General features: G+C 35.6%; 1 protein-coding gene across 2 annotated transcripts; it reads right to left on the bottom strand.

Annotated features, from left to right (window-relative positions):
* On the bottom strand, positions 1-24,280 carry LOC115231373 (2Fe-2S ferredoxin). Of its 2 annotated transcripts, none has more exons than XM_036499472.1 (4): positions 23,974-24,280; positions 9,606-9,712; positions 399-525; positions 1-165 (listed from the first exon to the last, which is right to left on the bottom strand). In XM_036499472.1, the coding sequence occupies exons 1-4, from the start codon at positions 24,108-24,110 to the stop codon at positions 69-71; spliced, it is 468 nt and encodes a 155-aa protein (XP_036355365.1). In that variant the 5' UTR covers positions 24,111-24,280; the 3' UTR covers positions 1-68. The 2 variants fall into 2 exon arrangements, with proteins under 2 accessions (XP_036355365.1, XP_029657279.1); XM_029801419.2 differs by lacking the exon at positions 9,606-9,712 and adding an exon at positions 9,430-9,542.
* Positions 24,281-24,495: the final 215 nt, after the last annotated feature.

Raw genomic sequence — 24,495 nt, 5'->3', positions numbered from 1 at the left:
GTGAAATTTTATTAATTTATTTTCTTCAAACTATTTTACAGGATGTATAAAATTTAAACAACCAAGTTCTAAGAAAATCCTCGTATATCGTTTGTTTCTGTAGGAATCTTTATCTCAACGCCGTCCATATCCTCTGTGACATAAACCTGACAACCAAGGCGAGACCTACAAAATGAGACAAAAATGTTACCAGTTGATAGAAAGGTATTTACTTGAAATGATATCAGTTATTTTACTTTAATAACTTGAACTATTGTATTTATAGTTAATAATTAGGAAAATTATAAAATTTATACAATTTATATATAGAATTTATACAATTCCTCCAATCTCCTGTTTGAGGAGTTACTGTCTGAAAGACATCCTGCTGTAATATTAAATAATGAAGAAGTACTTACGTATCTGTTAAGCCATAGGCCATATCTAATAAATCTTGTTCTTCATCTGATGGTAATTCAGCATTGTATATGTGTTTGGGTAATATTACGTGACAAGTGGAACAGGCCATAGTACCTTCACAGGCTCCTAACAAAGACAGCAAAAGTACATGAGAAATTTCACTGATATATGTGTAAAAAAAAACAAAAAAAAAATCACATGTCTTTAAGGTAACATATCCCAAAGAAAATAGAATAGTCACAGCTAGAATATTGATTCAAATATTTTCCAATCCCCTACATTGGTACTATACAAGAACAGCAGAACAAGGGAGCTCACCAACAAAATGGTGTGTATGTAAGACGACATAGTAATGTAGCTAAACTGAAGTTGATCAACTGTTAAGTAAAGACGTCTAAGGTTTTTCAGCAAACAAAATTATTTTCAAAAGGAAAATAAGTTTGTAGGTATAAATATTAGGATTGTATGTCACAGCATCAGTGTTGATCAAACAGTGATATCTAAATGGAGCCAACATGGTGGACATCTTATATCTGCATGTTTGCAATGTTGATTCCATATGCTACTCTTAAGTTAGTGTTGTTAAGAAAGATAATGAAAACTAATACACTCGAATAATCTTATACAACACAAGTGTAAAGACAAACATACATGTACGTAATATATATATATATATATATATATATATATACAGTAACATATAAATATTCTTTTCGTTTTTTTTTCAGTCATTTGACTGTAGCCATGTTAGAGTACTGTCTTGAAGGGTTTCTTTTAGTCAAACAAATCAACCCCAGGACTTATTTTTTTAAGCCTAGTACTTATTCTATAAGTCTCTTTCACCGAACTACTAAGTTACAGGGATGTAAACACAGCAACATCTTTGTCAAGCAGTGAGGTGGGGACAAACACAGATACAAAGACATACACACATAGATATACATACACACACATATATATATATATATATATATATATATATATATATATATATATATAGATATATATATATATATATATATGATGGGCTTCTTTCAGTTTCCATCAACTAAATCCACTCACAAAGCTTTGGTTGGGCCAAGGCTATAGCAGAAGACACTTGGCCAAGGTGCCACACAGTGGGACTGAAACCAGAATCATGTGGCTGGGAAGCAAGTATCTTACAATACAGCCATGCATATATAAAATTTCAAATAATCTTATACAACAATATATATATATATATATATATATATATATATATATATATATATAAGTTTAGTAAAATTTAGATTCAGATAAATATGGTACTTAAGTTGAAGGCACCAGAATTTAGTATGGTTATTATCCATATAATTCAAAATGGGGTGATTATAATTAAAATAAGCAACAAGGATATGCAGAGGTAATGCAGTACAATCGTTTCATGCGACTCCATTTGAATATAGAATTTAATTACATTCTATATTTTTATGCAGCTGAAGATTGCTCTACATTTTAAATTGATGTAATGTTTGCATTGTTCAATTAAATGGAGTCACATGAAACGATTGTACTGCATTACCTCTGGATATCCTTGTTGCTTATTTTAATTATATATATATATATATATATATATATATATATATATATATATATATATATATATATATATATATATAAAACATTTTGTTTAAATATATCAGAGGATTTTGAAAACAAGAAGATTCAATTAAGCAGAAAATGATATATCTTCTGATGCTATCAGGGAAAAAAAGAAAAAAAAGAAACTGAAGACACAGCAATTAACTACTTCAATAAACTGGCATAAAAAAACAGCTTTCAGGTAACTAAAATATTTAGATTATTTACATTTGACAGATATTTGTCCTCATCTTGTTCATTAACACAGCGTTTCGGCTGATATACCCTCCAGCCTTCATCAGGTGTCTTAGGGAAATTTTGAACCTTGGTATATCAGCCAAAATGTTGTGTTAACAACAAACAAGAGGAGGACAAATATCCGCCAAAAGTAAATAAGGTACATAATTCCTCATCTCTTAAATATAGAATTCTATTAAAATAATTTAAATTAGACATTTTCAACCATAATTTAAATGTTGAAAGCTGCAACAAAAGCTGCATTTGAAGATGATTTCAGAATTTAAGGAGAAGTGCCATCATCATCATCATCATCATCATTTAGCGTCTGCTTGCCATGCTAGCATGGGTTGGACGGTTCAACTGGGGTCTGGGAAGCCAGAAGACTGCACCAGGCCCAGTCTGGTCTGGCAATGTTTCTACGGCTGGATGCCCTTCCTAACGCCAACCACTCCGTGAGTGTAGTGGGTGCTTTTTACGTGCCACCGGCACAGGTGCCAGATGGGGCTGGCAAATGGCCACGGTCGGATGGTGCTTTTTACATGTCACCGGCACAGGGGCCAGGTGAAGCTGGCAAACGGTCACGATTGGATGGTGCTTTTTACATGCCACCGGCACGGAAGCCCGTCGGGCCATATCACAACAAAATTGCAATTCAGAAAGAACACAAAGACAAGCCATATATCTTAATTGAAAAAACAAAAGAAAAAAAAGCTCTAAACATTGGCAAGGGAGCATAAAGATTTTGGTGGTGTTGGTAGTGGGATTTAGTTCTCAATATTCTACATGTCAGCATGTTAGCATGCCAGGTGAAATGCTTAGCAATATTTCATCTGTCTACGTTGCGTTCAAATTCCACTGCGGTCAACTTTGCTTTTCATCCTTTTGGGGTCGATAAATTAAGTACCAGTTGTGTACTGGGGCTCATCTAATTGATTAACCCCCTCTCCAAAAATTTCGGGCCTTGTGCCTAGAGTAGAAAAGAATATTCTATGTCAGCTATCAATACCATATTTGATGGTATACAAGACACTTTTTCCCAGAAAAATGTCTCAATAATTTACCCTGGGTCTTATATACAAAGTTGGGGTACCCATAAGCTAATATTCTCTTATTTTTTTTACTTGTCATTTTGATTGTGACCATGCTGGAGCACCACCTTAAAGGGTTTTTTAGGCAAAGCAGCCAACTCCAGGACTTATTCTTTGTAAGCCTAGTACTTATTCTATTGGTTTCTTTTGCCAAACTGCTAAGTTATGGGGACATAAACACACCAACATCAGTTGTCAAGCAATGGTGGTTGTGGACAAACACAGACATACACATAAATCTATACATATATATATGTGTGTGCGTGTATGTATGTATGTGTGTGTTTCTGTCTACCAAATCAACTAACAAGGCTTTGGTTGGCCTGAGGCTATAGTAGAAGACATTTGTCCAAGGTGCCAAACAGTGGGACTGAACCTGGAATTATGTGCTTGAGAAGCAAGTTACTTACCACACAGCCAAGCCTGCGCCTAATATACTAAAAACTTTTTTCCTGAATATGCATTACTGAAATTGGGCTGCATCTAACATGTCATTGCTCTTTTATGCCATCAAATACAGAATGGAAAGAATTCAATTTATCTCTCTTTTAGGCAAAATACTGTTTCAATACATTTTAGTAAATTTTGTATTATTTCGTGAAGAATTTTCAAAAAGATTATTGAAAATTGGTAAAGGAGAACAACTGAGTCTTGTGGGTGCTAGTCATTGGGAGATATATCACCCAATGACAATGATAACCAAACCAGATTCCTAGACCAGATTTAAGAAGAAAAAGATGTTCCTATCAACATATGTGTAATAAAATACCAATATATCATCATGCATCTTCAGTCATAAATTTGATAGCAACGATTTGGATATAGCATTATTAAATCTCAGAACGAGATGTAAACAGTAATCATCGACAATGTAAAGTATAAAAGCCATCTCAATATGGCTAACCACAAAGGGGAGTGTTACTGTAGCTTTTTAGCCCCAGGAGATCATCGTTTCCAGCTGGCTTTAGACACACTTTCTGTGCCCTTAAGGTATTTGCAAAGGGAGGCCATCCCTTTCTTGTAAGCCTGAGTGATACGCACCAGACAGGTTTTCTAGATTATTGTCTCTTATCAACGGGCGGTAATCACCAGATCATGATGAAAGACAAGGCCTGCAAATATATAAGAGTTTTTCTAGTGATGTCTGCCACTGATTTCGAAAGACTGACTGTAAGCATTATTAATTCTCAGAACGAGATGTAAACAGTAATCACTCGACAATGTAAAGTATAAAAGCCATCGCAATATGGCTAACCACAAAGGAGGGGTGTTACTGTAGCTTTTTAGCCCCAGGAGATCATCGAAATCAGTGGCAGACATCACTAGAAAAACTCATATATTTGCAGGCCTTGTCTTTCATCGTGATCTGGTGATTACCGCCCGTTGATAAGAGACAATAATCTCGAAACCGGTCCGGTGCGTATCACTCAGGCTTACGAGAAAGGGATGGCCTCCCTTTGCAAATACCTTAAGGGTACAGAAAGTGTGTCTAAAGCCAGCTGGAGACGATCTCCTGGGGCTAAAAAGCTACAGTAACACCCCGCTTTGTGGTTAGCCATATTGAGATGGCTTTTATACTTTACATTAAATTTGGATATAGTTGTAACTTATCTTTTATACAAGTCAAGCCAGGTTAAGTACAATGAAAATATCTAAGTTTACTGCAGGAATAAGTATTATTAGTACATACGAATATGAACTTAGGTGTATATACATATGATGATAATGATACAAATGCAAGTATAAATGGCATTACTTTCTACATATTGTCATTGTTTATTTTAGGGAACTAACTATCACATTCATAATTCAAATAGATCAGGTGAAGAGATGTGTTTCAAAGATGAAGGACTATATTTTCTTCTATATAAGCAGATGGAGAATGATTCATCTCTTATATTCAAGATGTTGGCTGGTATGGTTAGTACCTTTTTTTTTCTGCAACAAATAAATGGCATCCTACTGCTAGTTTTGGAGGTGCTGAAAAATCATCATGGATGCAGCTCTTCCGCCTCTGATTATGCCATTAAAAAAATTAACTATCACTGTCTTCAATACCTTAAGTCTCTCTCCCTCTTCAGTACAGCTACCATAAAGCTTGATCTACAAGGGACCTGGTTTCCTATGCCACAGAATACCAGTGCCTTGCAATTGAGAACTTCACCAAAAACAGTGTTGTTGTACTTGACATCAGCAAAATATTTGACCTTGTCTGGCATTACTAGATAAGCTGCCTATTTATGGGCTTCATCCATCTTTTTATCTCCTGGACTACAGTCTTCCTGTTAGATCATACCAACACTGTGTGCTGACTAGCCTCTCACTGACCCATACTATCAACTCTGGAGTGTCTTGAGTTTATGTCCTCCCCTACACTTGTCTCCCTGTAATGTCTTGCTTCTTCTCAACATCTCTAATAACATTCATTCTTCCCTAATCCATAACCTTTTGCACAGAAGTGCCCTCTATATGTAACCTAGATGCCTCATTAAACTTGAGCTGCTTTCAGGAACAGAAACCTCAGAATCAATTACATGATGCTGTTGTCTCTTTCAATAACACAAAGACCCAAACACTGCATACAATAAAGAAATAATCTCATACCTCACTGTGTCTAGTATTAGGCTATACACAATTAAAACTTTATCCACCACTCACTACATCCACCCCTCAACCCTACCCAATATCTACAGTTGTCATCTACTACTCCCTATCTCCACTACTTATCATTCCCTCAACACTTATTCTTCATTTTATTCACTGCCTCACTCATTCCCATCACTCCCACGCACTCTTGCAGCCTCCACCCACAACCCCAATTCTTTCAGCCCTCACTAACATCTACTCATCCCATATCCTGAGGGTTTACCCAGATGCCTCATCACCATTATTTTTTTTTTTATTTCTTGCACCACCCAACTTCCTACACATTCTCCTCTAAAGTGCGAGTAGCCTAATGACCCCTTTACAGCAGGAGTCCTGTTCTACCCTGGATCCTTCTCTCATATTTTACCCCCACATCTCCTAGCATAAAGCTACCTCCCTCTGGTAAGACCAATAAATTTAGCATCAGGGATGGTGTTGCAGTTATACAAACATTCTAAAGCACACACACGTACAAAAAAAAAAAACAAAGAAAAAAAAAACAAATCTATATGATTGGTAAATATTCACTCACCAACACCTTAATCTCTATTTCAAAAGCCCCAGCTTCTCTGAACTAAACTGCTTGCTACTTTCACTCATCTTGCAAGCTCTTATTTATTCAAAATGTCTCATTTCAAAGACGCTGCATTAACCAGTCCTTCCTCTCTAGAATTTTAAACTTTTGGAATTCTCTTCCAAATCACATTTTCCCAAAAGACACCTACCCAGAGATATTGAGTAGAACATTAATTGCATTTCAATAATATCAGTCTATGATAACATATAAGCTCAGGGACATTTGCCGCCTTCATCTTGATGAATTAATTCATGAAGAAAATTGGAATTGGGGATTTAGGGGAACTTGTATATTATTGCTTAAGGAATCTGATATTGGATATAAGATAATGGAAAGGATTAAATATGATTGAAAGAATTAAGAAAGCAATATAAAATTGGAGAGAGGTAATCATGGGATAGGAATTTTAAAGATGGTTAATTTTTTTATCATGATGGTTAATTAAACATGATGGTTAATTTTTTGATCATGATGGTTAATTTTTTGAACAGAAATAGTGAACAGTACATAAACATAAGCACCAGATTTTGTGCCAAAGTTGGAACTGAATATGTAGTCAGGTTGGTTAGTTGGAAACAGATGTTAGTTGGAAACAGATAGAAGTTTGTGTCTCAGTACCTATGGTTTTAGTGTTGTTCTTAACCCCTGGCCAGCCCTGGTTGAGCAGCCACGATAAACTCCTCTTATTATCAGACATTGCATCACAAACTATATTATCGTATGTAAGTGGTATTTTTTCTTCAGAGGTTAAGAGTGATTTGATGGAGCTTTAGTAGTTATTTCTAATATGTCAGGAAAGCACTTACAGGTTCCCTCATTGGTGAGCATTTTCATGTTTGCAGGAGGTAGTGACTAGAATCAAGTTTGGAGTATTTATTTCAATGTTTGTTAAGAAGCATATAAATTTTCCATTGGATAAATTTTAATGGGCTTTTCCCCTACTTATTGTTTTCTTTTTTTTTTAAGCTCTGCCAATTCAAACTAAATTTCCTTGGAGAAAAACAGTTGACACATTAAGAGATAAACTGTCATGCAGGAATGAACATGCAAGCTTAGAGTGAGCAAGCATTCTAAGCTACAAAGAGCTATTTGTTTAAATTATCCACACCATGATATTTACCAGTCCTGTATATCACTGCACTAATAAAAAAATTCTGGTTTATCAAAAAATCTTAGAATATATGCAGTGAAATATAAATCCACTTTGCACATTAAATCACAAGTGAAAAAGAATGTTTTTTCAAATCTGTTTACTTGTAAGATATTGTTTATAGATGTGAAACACTGCCATCATATAGTATATTAATCTAAATCTTATGTAAACTAACTTATTTGATAGCATATAAGACCCTTTTTTCAAAAACATTGTCTCAAAACATCATTCTAGGTCCTATATATGAAGCTGGGCCTATAATACACGCTTTAACACTTCAGCATTTAAATTGGCCATATCCAGCTCAAGTATTCTATTTGTTCTATGTTAAAACTGGACAGATCTGATCTCACACACCTACTAACTAACTGGCACTCCATTGGTTACAACAACAAGGGTTCTGGTTGATCCGATCAATGGAACAACTTGATCATGAAATTAATGTGCAAGTGGCTGAGCACTCCACAGACACACATACCATTAATGTAATTCTGAAGGAGATTCAGCATGACACAGGATGTGACAAGGCTGACCTTTTGAAATACAAGTACTACAATTTTTTTCCATATTAGTGGACTGAAGCAACATGAAATAAAGTGTCTTGCTCAAGGACACAATGTACTACCAGTTATCACAACTTTATGATCATGAGCTGAATACTCTAATCACTAAACCATATACCTTCACTCACACACCTACACTACAATATTATTTGAAAAATAAACAATTATGTTATTGAAATCTCAAAGCTACAAGATAATGGATATTTAATTCAAACATTATGGATAAGTGAGCATCACATTTGACAGAGTGATTTGAATGCTAAAGGGCTAATGAATGAAAAACTTTTTTTTTCCTTGAACATGTGCTGCTGAAATTGGGGTATATATAATGTTCATGCGTCTTTCATGCCATCAAATATGGTAATCATCAAAAGCTTATGTAGAGTTTTTACAAGAGGTTTATGGAGAATTTTAATACAATATCTAAACTCTGAAAACACTTACCAGAATAACCCCATATTATTATAACATAGTGATGCTGTAATAACCAATTAAATAAGTTATTCACACCCCAGTTAAAGAACTAAGTATTTATATCTTAGCATTGGTGGTGCACTGTGTCCTAGACAAGACCCTGAATTCTACTTATTCCTACTTGAACACAACGCAAGTAAGAAAAGTGAAAGAATAGTGGAGGTAGAACTCCATTATTCGAGAGTGAGGATTCAGTTGTTTGAGCAACTGAATTTCTGCTCCTGAATTAATGTGTAAATGGCTGAGTATTCCACAGTCATGTGTACTCTTTATATAATTTTCAGACTTAATCATCATGACAGAGTGAGATAAAGCTTTTTTTTGAATCACAGGTACAATCCACTGGTTAAATTTCTATACAGTTTTTGCTTATTCATTTTCACTCAAACTACGGATCACTTGAAAGTTATAGAAAACAACATTTTCCTAAGATACTAAGCAGTGAACCTGGGATATCATGGTTGTGAAGCAGATTTCTTAACCATCTGGCCATATTGTTCATATGAAGGAAGAATAAACTCAATAATACAGCTCCATGAGAGAATATGGCAGTTTTCAAATTCCACTATATTACAAAGAATAAATGTCTATATTGCAATACATTTTGGTAAATGAAACTGAGACAGAAGAGAGAAGAATTTAGAGAGAAGATGAAATATTCCTGCAGAGAAATAGAAAATCACTAACCGAAGCCATCAAAATCAAGGTCGTTGTCAATAATAGAGTCCAACAAAGTGCTATTTACTTTGGCCTCTGTTGCAATTTTGTTGCCATCACTGGTCACAAAATATATGGTTACCCTGAAACACAAAAAGGGGGAAGAAAAATAGCTTTTGCTGCAAATTGAATCGATAGATAAATACCTTCAAGGTCAATATCATTCCTCAGAGCCACATCAAGAAGTGTTTCATCAATATTGGCAGTCACAGTAATACGGTCTCCATCTCGATCAATGAAATATATTGTAATCCTAAGAGTTAACAGCATCGGCAATAAAAATAAATATTAAACAATAATAGTACAATGAAATATGGTTTTAAATAGCTGTGAATAATTGTGGTAATGTAGTCAAGTGTATAATACTGCATACATTAAATAGATGGCAGCAGTTTTAGCCTTAATAGTTAATACTCTAAAAAACATAGAAAAGGTAGTTTAAACATCCAAGAAATTTATCATGTATCAAGAAGTAGTTGTACTCAGGCACAAGTTAACTTCCACCACACCCACACACTTTATTTGCATATATTAATGTGTGTGTGTGTGTGTGTGTGTGTGCGTGCGTGTGTGTGCGTGTATAAAATAAGTAAAGAATGGAGTAGCTGGCATTACTTTATTCCATAGTTTAAGATTGTTTCAACAACAAGCATGTGACAAACATAATGTATAGACATGGATGAGAAAAAATGATATAGCCATGCCTGTTATATAATGCATATTACACAATTGGATTTGCAGGCATTTAATCATAATTGAATGAATAAATATAAAACATAAATAAATTGGCTATTTCACTTAAACTGGATTGTAGAAGGAGGAGTTAAAGTTCAACAAGTATACACACACACACACACACACTTTTATTGATCTTCTGTCCCCATGGTCTCTGCTTTCATATTTTCTGAGGATACACTGACATCTCACCATCACCACGTTCCACCCCAAATACTCTCACCCACCCATATATAATGTGGGATATCTTCTCTACAACAACAAACCTGTTCCTGTCCCTTCTATCATACTTTAACCTCTCAACACCTAGCATAAAGCCACTATACTCTCTTTAGCTTTCTGACTGCATGGTGATCTTGTTAGTGTTAGTATCACAAAAATGCACCCAGTACACTCTATAAAGGAGTTGACAGTAAGAAGGGCATCCAGTTGTAGAAACCATGCAAAAACTGACACAGTGGAGCAAGATGTGGTCCTCCAACCCTATTGAACTGTCCAACCTAAGGATAGCAGATGTGAAACAATGATGATATGTACATGTGTGTACACACACATCTAAGGTCTTCTATTGTACAGAATTTGAATTTCTGGGAGATATCGGACTACCTCTTGTTTTGAATTTTCCTTGACTCTCATTGCACAGTTATCTCCTTATCATTTTCATGTCCACTTTTCAATACTTGCATGAATTAGATGGACACAGTTTATTGAGGCAGATCTACAGCTAGATGCCCTTTCTGTTGCCAATCTTCACTGGTTTCTGAGCATGGCTTGACGGATTTTTGCAAAATATTAGAAATTAATGACACTACTTGTATGATATGACTTGTTTATAACAATCATATGATGTCAAGACAAGGACACACACTCACACACATGGATTTATTTTGTTTCCATCAACAAAATCCACTCACAACACTTTGGTGGTGCCATAGTAAAAAACATTTGCCCAAGGTGACATGCAATAGGACTGAACATAAAATAAACTTCCCAACCACACAGATTTTGCAATTGACTTTGCAAGTTTAGGTCTTTCATTTCTAGAAGATGGCTAAGCATAACATTATTACCATGAAACCAATTACTATGTTTCGTTTCATTGAATCCAAACATCTCAGCTCTCAAAGAGTATACTTAGTCCCCAAAGTTTTCCCAGGAATGGTGAAAGTTTTTCAAGTGTTTGGCTGTGCCAGTTTATCTATAATATATATTTAGGACAATCATGGGAAGCCTATGGCCAGTGGGACTTTCATAATGGTATGCCTAATAAAAAAATTACCTCAAATGTTTTGGTAGTGCAGCCCACCAAATAATGGGCCATAACTCATGTGGTCTGCTTCTTGAAAAAGGTTACCCATATGTGGTTTATGAGCTGTTATTCCATTCCTAAAACCTTTCCCGAAAATGAAAGCTTGAACTTATCACATAACAGTCCATGATTGATGCCAAATTTGACACTAAGATGCAAACATTGCTAACATTGTGAATATAATTTTTTTTAGTTACTATGGAACTGATTATGTGAAGTTATTTTCACTTAGGATGAACTCATGTAACCTTGCACTGTTTTAAGTTCTGGTTGATTAGATGTAACAAAATCCAAGAACAGAGGTTAAGTGTGATTGCTTCTTCTACATATAATTTAATACTATAATTATTACCTTTTTCCTTTCTTGCCACAGTAAATTAAGCAGCTGAAATTAGACAGACAACCTTTCTCTAGCATCTTCCTTGAAAACTAGATAAACAGGGCACACTCTAAATAGGGTGGCTCAGACACAAAAAAACATCACCCAAATAAGCCAGTTCCAAAACAGGCATGGCTGTGTGGTAAGAAGCTTGCTTCCTAACTACATGGTTCCAGGTTCAGTCTCACTGCATAGCACCATAGGCAAGTGTCTTCTATTATAGCCTCAGGCTGACCAAAGTTTTGTGAGTGGATCTGGTAGATGAAAACTGAAAGAAGTCCATCATATATATGAGTGTGTGTGTGTGTGTGTGTGTGTGTGTCTTTACATCTGTTGTTTTCCTCCACCACTGCTTGACAACTGGTGTTGGTGTGTTTACATCCCCATAACTTAGCAGTTCAGCAAATGAGTATGATAGAATAAGTACTAGGTTTAAAAAAAAAAATTAGTACTGGGGGTGGGGAGGGGCGATTTATTCAACAAAAACCCTTCAAGACGGCCACAGTCAAATGACTGAAACGAGTAAAAGAAAAGACACTCAGTGCCTATGATGTGCAGATTTGTGACTATGTGCTTCCAAGTGGTTAAGCATATGTTGACACTGTTCCATCATCAAAAGGCTTTCTTAAAAACAAAGAGAATGAAGATAAGGTGATGAGATATGCTTTTATCTGTTTCAGTCAGTGGACGGTGGCCATGCAGGGGTACTACCTTAGAGGGTTTAGTCAAGCAAAGCGACCCCTATATTTATTTTTGTGAAGTTTGATACTTATTCTATTAGTCACTTTGGCCAAACTGCAAACAACTCAATGCTAGGTATCAAGCAATAGTGGGGACAAACACAAACATGACAGGCTTCCACAGCTGTCTATCAAATCCACTCACATGGCATTGGTCAAGTTGGGGCTATAGTAGAAAACTCTTGCCCAAGGTGCTGTGCAGTGGGATTGAACCCAAAACCACATAGTTGCAAAGCGAGCTTTTTAACTACACAAACATGCCAGTACCTTATAGGGTAGAGTGAAAATAAAAAATTGTGGAAATTGAAAATGTCTGAGGGCTAAAATGTTGCTATATTTGATTACTAGAAAAAAGCTAAATTTTTACTGAGATCAATCAAGGGCATTTACTCCCTCAAGCCCCCTAAACTCCGAAAATGGAGACGTTTTGTAATTTTATTATAATAGTAGAGTTTGGGGGTTTGAGGGAGTAAATGCCCTTGACTGATCTAAGCAAAAATTTAGCATTTTTCTAGTAATAATATATAGCAAGATTTTAGGTCACAAGCATTTTCAATTTCCACAATTTCTTATTTTCACTCCACCCTAACAGACATGTATGTGTGTGCAGGTGTATAGATTGTGTAATCTAGGGTGGAGTGAAAATAAAAAAAAATTGTGGAAATTGAAAATTCCTGAGGCCTAAAATCTTGCTATATATTATTACTAGAAAAATGCTAAATTTTCACTTAGATCAGTCATGGGCATTTACTCCCTCAAATACCCCAAATTCTGCTATTGTAAAAAATTTACAAAAGTCCCCCATTTTCGGAGTTTATGGGGCTTGAGGAAGTAAATGCTCTTGATCAATCTCAACGAAAATTCAGCATTTTTCTAGTAAATCAAATATAACATTTTAGCCCTCAGGCATTTTCAATTTCCACAATTTTTTAATTTTCATTCCACCCTAGTACCCAATGTACATCTGCACGTTAATGCAATGTGTGCTTGTATGACACATATTCCACCCAGTGAGTATCTATAATTAAATATATAATACCCAGTTAGTTTAAGTCCCTCTTAGTGGGACTATAATTAAATATCCAGTGACAAACAATGGCAGATTTTGTGAGAACTTTTCCTACACTTGTTCAATAAAAAGATACCTGCAAATCAGTAGGGGCAGGATTTGGGAATTTCCCCTCTCCAAGTGGTTTTACTGTGCACTCATACATTTATCTAACACTTCCACACACTCAAATGTAAATGTTCTTTTACATACACATGTATATGCACATACATATATATACACACTAATTGAATGACTGTTGGGTTCCTGGTTTAGTTGTCGACAGACAGGTTGTATGAGCTTATATCATTATTAGTAGCAGGCCTCTTGTTACTAGGTCTCTGACCTGACATAAATGTACATTTATTTTTAGGTCATATTGAGTGTTCTCCCTTCTCCAGGAATTCTGAGGTCACATAGTAGAGAGAGGGAGTGAATATAGTCAAGCATGATGGTTACATGCATTACGACCTCATAGTTATAGAGATACTGAAATACAATATGAATCCATGTCTAGACATAAATTTGGAAGAAAATAAGACATACTGTCATCGAGTTTACTGGTTAATATTTATTTTGATTAATAATCATACTGAGAGAGAGAGAACAACAACCAAAAAATTAAAAGAGCTTATCTGTTAAGTGGTGTCAATAAGATAAGAGAATGTATGTGAAGGGAAAGAGAAAATGTTCGATGGGTGTAAGGGCTGACAGAGAGGTACTGAATAGTGGGATGGCTGTATGCATTATGACTTAGTACTAATATTGATAATAGGAAACCAGGCCAGCCAGAACTTTAGGGAAAATATGATGCATTTTCATGGAGTTCACCAATTAATAATTATATTTAAAAAAGGAAAGAGAGAAAAATATAATGTAAAAAAAAAGAAAAAGAACATAGATTAAATGTTATGGAGTCAGATTACATTTAAGTATTTCTCAATAAAAATATGAGGTAAAGACATATACAGCCATTATGATTCTGTCTAGGGTCAGATGTTAATTTCACAGGAGAGGCTTTATTAACTGTAAATTTACTTCAAACATTTATTAATCACTTAACCCTTTAGCATTCAAATTAGTCAAGTATAATTTGAAATAATCATGCATTAGTTTGTAGCCTTGAGATTTCAATGTTGGGATTGTTTATTTTTTAGAATAACATTGTAGGGTAAGTGAGAGAGGATGGAACCAGCCAGTTTGAGATGAAAATGTTAGATTATGTTGACCAGATATGACCAGTTTTAAATACTAAAGAGTTAAACATTCCTTTGACAAACAAAATATTAGTTTAGCTATTGCAGCTCAGTTCTATTCGGAAATGCTGGACATAGCCAGAAGACAGATTTATAACATATTACACTTCTGAGACAAACACATAGGAAGGGTTTCTTTTAGTTTCTATCTACCAAATCCTTTCACAATGCTTTGGTTAGACATAGGCTATAGTAGAAGATATCTGCCAAGATGCTGTGCAGAGGAACCAAAACTGAGACCATATGATTGGGAGGCAGGCTTCACAACGATACACCCACAAGTGTGCCTACAATATAGTGATTTGCGTTGGACAAAACACATCGCTAAAATTGTCAAGAAGGCTGAGGGTGTCTTGGCATCACTCACCAAATCCTTTGTGAGCCACTCTCCGGCTATCTATCTGCGGCTTTATATAGCTATGGTAAGACCTCACCTGGAATTTGCATCACCGGTCTGGAACCCCTATCTTGCCCAGGATATCAATCGTCTGGAACCAAAAGAATACCCTCCATCAGGCATTTGCCATATCCTGAACGCCTTACTTCCCTGGGCATGGACACATTGAAACTCCGACGTCTGGCAGCTGACTTGGCAGACACCCATAAAATTATCAACCATCGTACAAACAATAACTCTGAGCACCTTTTCAAACTCCACCCATCTAACACCAATGGACATATTTACAAAGTAAGAAAACAGCACAGCTCCCATGACTTCAGGAAACATTTTTTCACGCTGAGAGTTGCTGAAGCATGGAACAAACTGCCGGCATCAGTTGTTAGTTGTCGGAGCACTGCATCCTTCAAAACTTCCATGCTTCCTGAGATTCGCCAACACTACACCTGATTTTCTCCCCTCCATACACACACAAGCATGTATCCGACTCATACATTGTTCGCTTTCCAGACATTTCTACATTACTGCATGTACTTTATATGCACTTTCTGACAAGTTGTGGTGCACCTGAGCACTGTATACAATTAATTTCATTATTATATATATATATATATATAATCATTATCATCATCATTTAACATCCATTTTCCATGCTAACATGGGTTGGACGGTTTTGACTGAGGGCTGGCAACCAGATGGCTGCACCAGGCTCCAGTCTTGATCTAGCAGAGTTTCTACAGCTGGATGCCCTTCCTAACGCCAAACACTCCGAGAGTGTAGTGGGTGCTTTTTATATATACAGTGCAGTGGAAAACAATACCCAATATACTCTGTAGGGTTTCTGACATTAGGAAGGGTGTCTTAGGGTGTCCAACTAGCAAGAGAAACCATGTCAAAACAGACACTACAGCATGATGCAGTCCTCTAAAGTGTTGGACTATGTAAAATTGTCCAACTAATAACAACATGGAAGATGGACACTGAAAGACGAGATAGATAGATAGAGAGAAATAGAGAGAGAGAGAGAGAAAGAGAGAGAGAGCAATAAGAAAATGGAGGGGATCAATATGTGGTATTCATCAACTTTTAGACATCATATTATGTCTATTTATTTACTAAAAGGAAAATTATAACAATATACATACATGTATAACATTATGCTTTACATATATAATATATAAAATATAAAAATATCAGTAATTATTAAAATATATAACATAGAAATAGAAATTGAGATAATATATTACAACTGCTTCAGCCAAGAGGCAAAAATACCTCACTTTTATCACTCCAGTGGACTGAAGTAATTAGATGAAATTGAGGTACTTGGGTGTTTCTCTAGGCTTCGTCAGAGATTTTAGAAAGAACATAAGGTTAAGTTATAAATATAAATACATGCACATATACTTACTTTTACATATACATAAATACATATACCTACACTTGAATTAATTATTATTATTAGATGCATTATATTATTCATATTAGATAAAATATAAACAGAGGTATCAGAAAGTTTACAATATTATTACTCCTCTAATAACTTTCTCACACTTCTGTTTATATTTTATCTAATATGAAAAATATAATGCATCTAATAATAATTGATTCATTTGTATGCATATACATGCACATATGCATGTACATTTAAGTGTAGGTATATGTATTTATGTATATTTATGTATATGTATGTATATGTAAAAGTATGTATATGTGTGTATATTTATATCTTAACCTTATGTACTTTCTAAAATCTCTGATGAAGCCTAGAGCAACATCCAAGTACCTCAATTTCATCTACTAATTACTTCAGTCCACTGGGGGATAAAAGTAGAATGAGGTATTTTTGCCTCTTAGCTGAAACAACTGTAAGATATTATCCCAATTTCTATTGCTATATGTTATATATTTTATATATTATATATGTAAAGCATAATGTTATACATGTATGTGTATAGTTATAATTGTCCTTTTAGTAAATAAATAAACCGACATAATATAATGTCTAAAAGTTGAATACCACCTATTGATCCCCTCCATTTTCTTATTGCTCTATAAATTAATGGTAAAATAATTTTACCCTCACCCATTTATTAAACTCGTAATGTAATTGCCATGCAATGAAAAAGCACTTGTGTATTAATAATTGGGTATTCTACCAGCAGTATATTGGATAGATATTATCCTTTAGTTGGTGGGATTCATAACCTCTAACTTTCTTGGAATTAGAATATGTCTGGGGAGACAACAGAATATACTTCAACACACAAACTCATATAAAGAATCTTGCAAACCAAATCCAAAAACAATATATAAATATATATAGGCAGATTGAAAATAAAAATAAAAACCAAAGCAACAAAAGTCAAAAGGACGTGTACACTGTGAATGTATTAGGTTGACGCTCAGTTTAAGATGGAAAAAAGGGGAGTGGGGTGACATTTTGAGCATGGCTCTTTGTCAGAAAGAGGAAAGATCCAGAGAGAAGGAAAAGAATAGTCTGAGACAGACAGACAGATAGATTCACACACACCTATATATATGTGTGTGAATGCATGTATGTTTGTGCAAATCCTTGCCCAAAATCAGACATAGCCAACATTATGTGTGTGTGTGTGTGTGTGTGTGTGTGTGTGTGTGTGTGTGTGTAAATATATAAAATAGATATGTAAATAGTGGAGTTTCAGATAAGGACACCCACATAAGTTGCATCTTTATTTTGATGGAGATTTTTCCAATTCTTTTCCGCACACCATATGAACTGATTTTGACCAATTTTTTTGTTGTTGAACTATGCCCTTAAAAACAATGGGAGAAGCATTTTCAGATAAAAAATGGTGTGATTTAAGGGAGATTTAGTTGAAAAATTTTGAAAATTAAAATTTCAAAACACCATTACCGCCACCATCACCACACAAAGCAGTCTGTGTAAGAAAAAACATACTAACAGGGAAGTATGCTATTAAAATAAATTATCTTTTACATACCTTTTTTGAATCACTGTGGAAAAATCCCAGGAATGACCTTCTCAGGATCTCTAATACTTTAAAATTATAAAAGGAGTAAAGGATGGAGGTGGGGTATTTGAAAAAAGTTATAAATTTTCAAAAAATTTTTTCTTTCAACAACATACTTTTCTGTTAGTAAATAAGTTCTTTTTTATGTGCACACGCACACACTCATGGACTCACTTGGTATCAGGTGGAGGAAAGGAAAGAAACGCGGAACATATCAGGTGATCATGGGATGTGCTACAAACAGCTAAATCTCCCTTTATTCATATACCTTTTCATCTAAAAAGCTTTTCAAATTTTTTTTCTTTTATCATAAAGACTTCTCCCATAGATTTTAAAAGTGTAGTGAAAAAAAATTGGTCAAAATCGATTCAAATAGTGAGGAATAAGAGGGGAGGGAATCATGAATTTTTAAGGAACTTTTTCACAAGAAGTTCCCTACTACCATCATGAAAAAGAAATTGGAAAAATACCTATCAAAACAGAAAATCCAATTTACGCAGGTAAAAGATATAATATATATATATATATATATACATATATATATATATATATATATATGTAATAGATATGTATATACAGTTTCAGTCATTAGATTGCAGCAGGGCACCACCTTGAGGAATATTAGCCGAATTAATCAACCCGAGTATTTATCTTTTTAAGTTTGGTACTTATTCTATGGACTATGATCTTAAGAAACATGTAATTTGTGTCAATACATTAAAATATTTATAAATTTCATCCACGAATGATTATTACTATATTTATCTTACATTATATTGACACAACTCAGAACAACCCCATAAAACTACTATTACAAGTTGGTATCATTATGCTGTAGCCAACATAATAAAAGATAGGAGCCTTTATATGCATACTCAAAATGCTTCCCATAAATAAACCTAAAGGATATACACAATCAGATCAATAAGTATCTGGACTGTTGGCATAGTAACGAAGCTAAAGCACGCAGAGTGAAGCTGCTTGGCATAGACTGACCTTGAACTCTGCTGTGCATGCACACTAAGTTCTACCTCACTTCCACTGTTCACAGCAGTGCTTGGAAGAAATGTATGTAGCACGTGATTGTCGCATTGACCATGACAGAGTAAGTTGAGCAGAGAATCTGCATCAAATTTTGCCAGAAGCTTGGCAATACCTGCTCAGAGCACAACACAAAGTTGCAGAAAGTGTATGGAGTCGAAGTGTATGAGCCACACACAAGTGTATGAATGATTCAAACGTTTCCAAGATAGCCAAAAAAATGTCGATAGTGACGAACATTCTGGGAGACCTACAGCCAGCAGAACTGCGAAAAACATCACAGATGTGCATGCAGCTGTGAGGGGAAATTATCAAATCACCATCCGTGAGTTATCAGAGGATGTGCAGATTAGTTACGGCTCAGCTCAGTGATAATTCACTGAAGACTTGGGTAAGTGATGCATGTCTGCCAAGTTTGTGCCAAAACTGCTTTCAGCTGACCAAAAAGACACTCAGGTTTCAGTTGTACAAGATCTCCTTGATTGTGTTGAGTAGTAGCAGCTAATGTATAGGCACTGTGGAACTGCAGCACCCCCTATTTCCACTTGATGTTATCGATAACATTCAATATAACGAGTCCTTTTTTCTTTAATTCTTTCTTTATACTTGTTGATTATATAATCCTTAAGCTTAATGTCAGTAGCCATCCCCTAGTTTATGAAAAAATACAAAAATCCTTGTATAGAACTGTATACTTCACAGTTCCAGTGACGTGAGGTTTGGCTGTTGTGCACATGCTCACATTTCCAAGATAGGAAGCTTCAAGCTAGGGAAAGAGAGTACTGTGTGAACAACAGTGCCTGGTGAAAGGTAGTGTCTCTTTGACACCACATGTGTTGTGCTTAAAAACATATTTATGTTCTTGAATGTGATAAAGTGTAGAATTAGATTATTATCCTGCTTCCAGCTTCAGTGTTGCTGCTAGGATTTGAAAAATAGGATAGATTTGCGCCCCTTATTTTGCGATTTAGGAGGTATTTTTGAAAAAAAAAAAAAAAAAAAAAAAAGAAAAAGGAATTTGCAGTGGTATTCAGTGAACAAATTAAACACAGTGATTAAAATGTGAACTGATCAAGTTTATATATAAATATTCCTTTTATATGCTTGTTTCCTTTTACACAATATTAAAACAACACCTAAAAATTTTCTGAAGCAGCACCCCAACTAATTTTATCTATGAGCTACCACTGGTGTCAAGAACGATGAAAACTTTTTGGAAAACAGTCATAATAGGTGATGGATCTATGGCTCTAACCCCAAAATGAAGGCTCAGCCTTCACAGTGGAAGACCCCAACTTCTGAGACTAAAGTAATGTGAAGATACTGTTGACTGTTTTCTTCAACTACAAGGGGATTGTTCATCATAAGTATGCTCCACCTGGTGAGACGGTAAACAAAGAGTACTACCGTAATATTCTGTGGCGTTTGTGGGATGGTATTCGCCAGAAAACGTCACAATTGCATGCATCCGGTGAGTGGCAATTGCACCATGACAACACACCTGCCCATTGTGTTGTCATGGTGCAATTGTGCAGCAGTTTTTGGCTAGACACAGCATTCCCCAGGTCCGACAGCCACCATATTCCCCAGATCTTGCCCCTTGTGACTTTTTCCTATTTCCAAAAATCAAATCCCGTTTGAAAGGAAGATTTCAGGATGTCAACGAAATCAAACTGAATGCGATGAGGCATTTGCTGATTATCCCAGAAAACAAGTTCCAGGAATACTTCCATCAATGGAAACAGCACTGGATTAAGTATGTGGTCTCTGAAGGGGACTACTTTGAAGGAGATTAAATGCCAAATTGGTACATGTTGTAGTTTTGTTTTTATAGCACCAGTCCAGACACCTATTCATCAAACCTCATATCAGACTTGTATAATCCATTTGAGTAAATAAGTCACTATATGCAAAACTCCAGGTTGGAAAGAATAAATTTGGATGTATCACTGAAGGATATTCCTATATCAAAGAGAAGGGAATACGTGAAATACATGCAGAACTGCCCACACACCCCAATGAACCTTTTGATAGGTGAAAATTGATAAACATCCTTCTATTATATATCCGTTGCTTTTAACTCTAATGCCGTATCACCTGATGAAATGAACACATGAACTAAGATCCACCAGATGTCCATGGATATTATGGATTGTACAGTAATCATCTCAGGAATATGGACTATGATCGTAAGAAACGTGATTTGTGAACACATTCATAGCAATGCATTAAAATATTCATAAATTCTATCCATAGATTATTATTATCATGACTATATTTATCCTACATTATATCGGCATAGCTCAGTACAACCCCTTGAAACTACTATTGCAAATTGGTATCATTATGCCATAGCCTGCATAATAAAATAGGAGCTTTTAATGCATACTCAAAAACGATTCCCATAAACAAACTTGCCATATATATCTACACCTTTGTTGGTAACTAAGGGCCTCTCAGTATGAAAGGCAGATTGTATGATGCTTGTGTATGAACAGCTATGTTACATGGCAGTGAAATCTGGCCTTTGACTAAAGGGGACTTGCAAAGGCTTGAAAGAAAAGAAGCTTGCATGCTCCACTGGATGGGTAATGTCTGTGTACACACGGCAGAGTGCAAATGATTTAAGTGGAAAACTGAGTTTAAAAGGCATCAGACATTGTGTGCAAGAGAGAAGACTGTGCTGGATTGGTCATGTGATGCATATGGATGAGGACAGTTGCGTAAAGAAGAGCAGAAACTGTGGAAGGGATAGACCCACCAAGACATGGGATGAAGTGGTGAGAAAGGATCTTCATATGCTGGGCCTCACTGAGGAAATGACAAGGGACTGGGAGATGTGGTGATTTGCTGTACTTGAAAAGGCATGTCAAGCTAAGTAAATTTGCTCTTCCATACATACAGGCTTGTCCTTTCAGGAGCTGTGTAAATGCATCCATGCCAGTGGCACATAAGAAGTACCCAGTATACTCTGTTAAGTGGTTGGTATTAGGAAGGGTATCCAGCTGTAGAAACCATGCCACAACAGAAGTCTGGACAACTCTATAATAATAACGATTATATATATATATATATATATATATATATATATATCATCATCATCATTTAACGTCCGCTTTCCATGCTAGCATGGGTTGGACGGTTCAACTGGGGTCTGGGGAGCCCGAAGGCTGCACCAGGCCAGTCAGATCTGGCAGTGTTTCTACAGCTGGATGCCCTTCCTAACGCCAACCACTCCGAGAGTGTAGTGGGTGATTTTATGTGCCACCGACACAGGTGCCAGACGAGGCTGACGAACGGCCACGCTCGGATGGTGTTTTTTATGTGCCACCGACACAGGTGCCAGATGAGGCTGGCGAACGGCCACGATCGGATGGTGTTTGTTACGTGCCCACAGCACGGAGGCCAGTCGATGCGGTACTGGCTACGGCCACGTTCGGATGGTTTTCTTGTGTGCCACCGGCACTGGTATCACAAAGATACAAATTCCATTGATGTTCATCTATTTTGATTTGTTTTGATTTTCACTTGCCTCAACAGGTCTTCACAAGTGTCACAAGAAGGAAGGTATATATATATATATATATATATATATATATATATATATATATATATATGTGAGTGTGTATGTGTCTCTCTCTCTCTATCTATCTATATATACACACACACACATATATATTATATATATAGTTACAGGCGTAGTTGTGTAGAATGAAGCTTACTTTCCAACCATATGGTTCCAGTTTCAGTCTCACTGCATGGCACTTTGTGCAAATGCCTTCTACTATAGACTTGGGCCAACCAAGGCTTTCTGAGTGGATTTGGTAGACGGAATCTGAAAGAAGCCTGTCGTTACATATATGTATATATCTGTGTGTGTCTGTTTCTGTTTCCCACCACCGCTTGACAACCGGTGTTGGTGTGTTTATGTCCCCGTAACATAGCAGTTGGGCAAAAAAAAAAAACCGATAGAATAAGTACTAAGCTTAAAAAAAAAATTCTAGAGATGAATGTGTTCGACTAAAACCCTTCAAGGCGGTATCCCAGCATGGCTGCAGTCAAATGTCTCAAACAAGATTTATATATATTATATATGAATAAACACATACAGAAAGTGATAGTGATTTCGAAGTTTCGGTCTCTCAGCTTTCGTCGAAATGTCCGACAAAGATCAACAGGTCGAAACTTCGAAATAACTGCCGCGGTTTTATAAAAAAGTATGAAAATATGTAGTCCACAAAAAGTATTGAAAATAAAACTAGGTAAGAGAAAAAGTAAGTTAAAAATCAAAGGAACAAGAAGGTTACGACTTCCAAAATTTTCTTTTCAACCGGTCATAGTATCTTGATAAAATTGAAGTGAAAGGAAGGAATTTTATGTGAAATTGAGCGCCTAAAGGGATAGGTCAACGCGATATTTTGGTATATATATATATATATATATATATATATATATATATATATACACATACATACATACATACATACACACACACACACTATGTTTTGGCATCCTTCAATACACATATGTTGAAAATAAAAGTATCGAAATTTCAAGGAAAAAGTTTATGTAACACACACGTTATTACTTACTTGTCCTTGGTTTTTGATTGTGTTACGAGGAAATTCCTGACACTCGTGTACTGTGTGTCACGTTTGGAGGTCAGGGGTCGAGATGTATTCAAAAGGCGACATGCTGATCGGAAGGCCACTGCGACAAATCTGGACATCAGAAGGGTAATACGTAAATTTAGTCTGATATTGGTTTGGTTCTCCAAAGTTGAGCCTAATCGTGAGTAAGGACGACTGTCAAAACAATGTATCGTGTTAGATACAGTTATATAGGATAAACCGGTGTTTCAACAAATTTTTTCCTATGCAAACACGAGTTTTCTTCGCTTGTAGTTCACAAAACTAAATTTTCTCGTGGAAGCCGTGAAAACTGATGAATTGTAATTTTATATAAAAACAAAATACTTTATAATCTCTGTTTGCTTGTAATCCACCCACTCATAACATAGCTTCTTAAGTGTTTCTATTCATACGCTCGTCATTAACAGAACCCCCGCATCTTAAGAAGATTTCGCTATTTAACCAACTCAGCAATTTATAGAT

The sequence above is a fragment of the Octopus sinensis genome, linkage group LG2 (genome assembly GCF_006345805.1).
Source record: "Octopus sinensis linkage group LG2, ASM634580v1, whole genome shotgun sequence".
Taxonomy (NCBI): domain Eukaryota; kingdom Metazoa; phylum Mollusca; class Cephalopoda; order Octopoda; family Octopodidae; genus Octopus; species Octopus sinensis.
Note: the sequence above shows the minus strand (reverse complement) of the source record. Positions and strands in the feature narration are given on the sequence as shown.

Bases quoted from the DNA above. Each gene is read 5' to 3' on its own strand.
- LOC115231373 (XM_029801419.2), bottom strand. From the start codon at position 24,110: ATGTCCAGATTTGTCGCAGTGGCCTTCCGATCAGCATGTCGCCTTTTG. The intron at 9,543-23,973 runs GTAAGTAATAAC...TTTGTGTTTCAG, and splicing joins CAATCAAAAACCAAGGACAA to GGTAACCATATATTTTGTGA. The intron at 526-9,429 runs GTTAGTGATTTT...TGTCTTTGTTAG, and splicing joins CCTTGATTTTGATGGCTTCG to GAGCCTGTGAAGGTACTATG.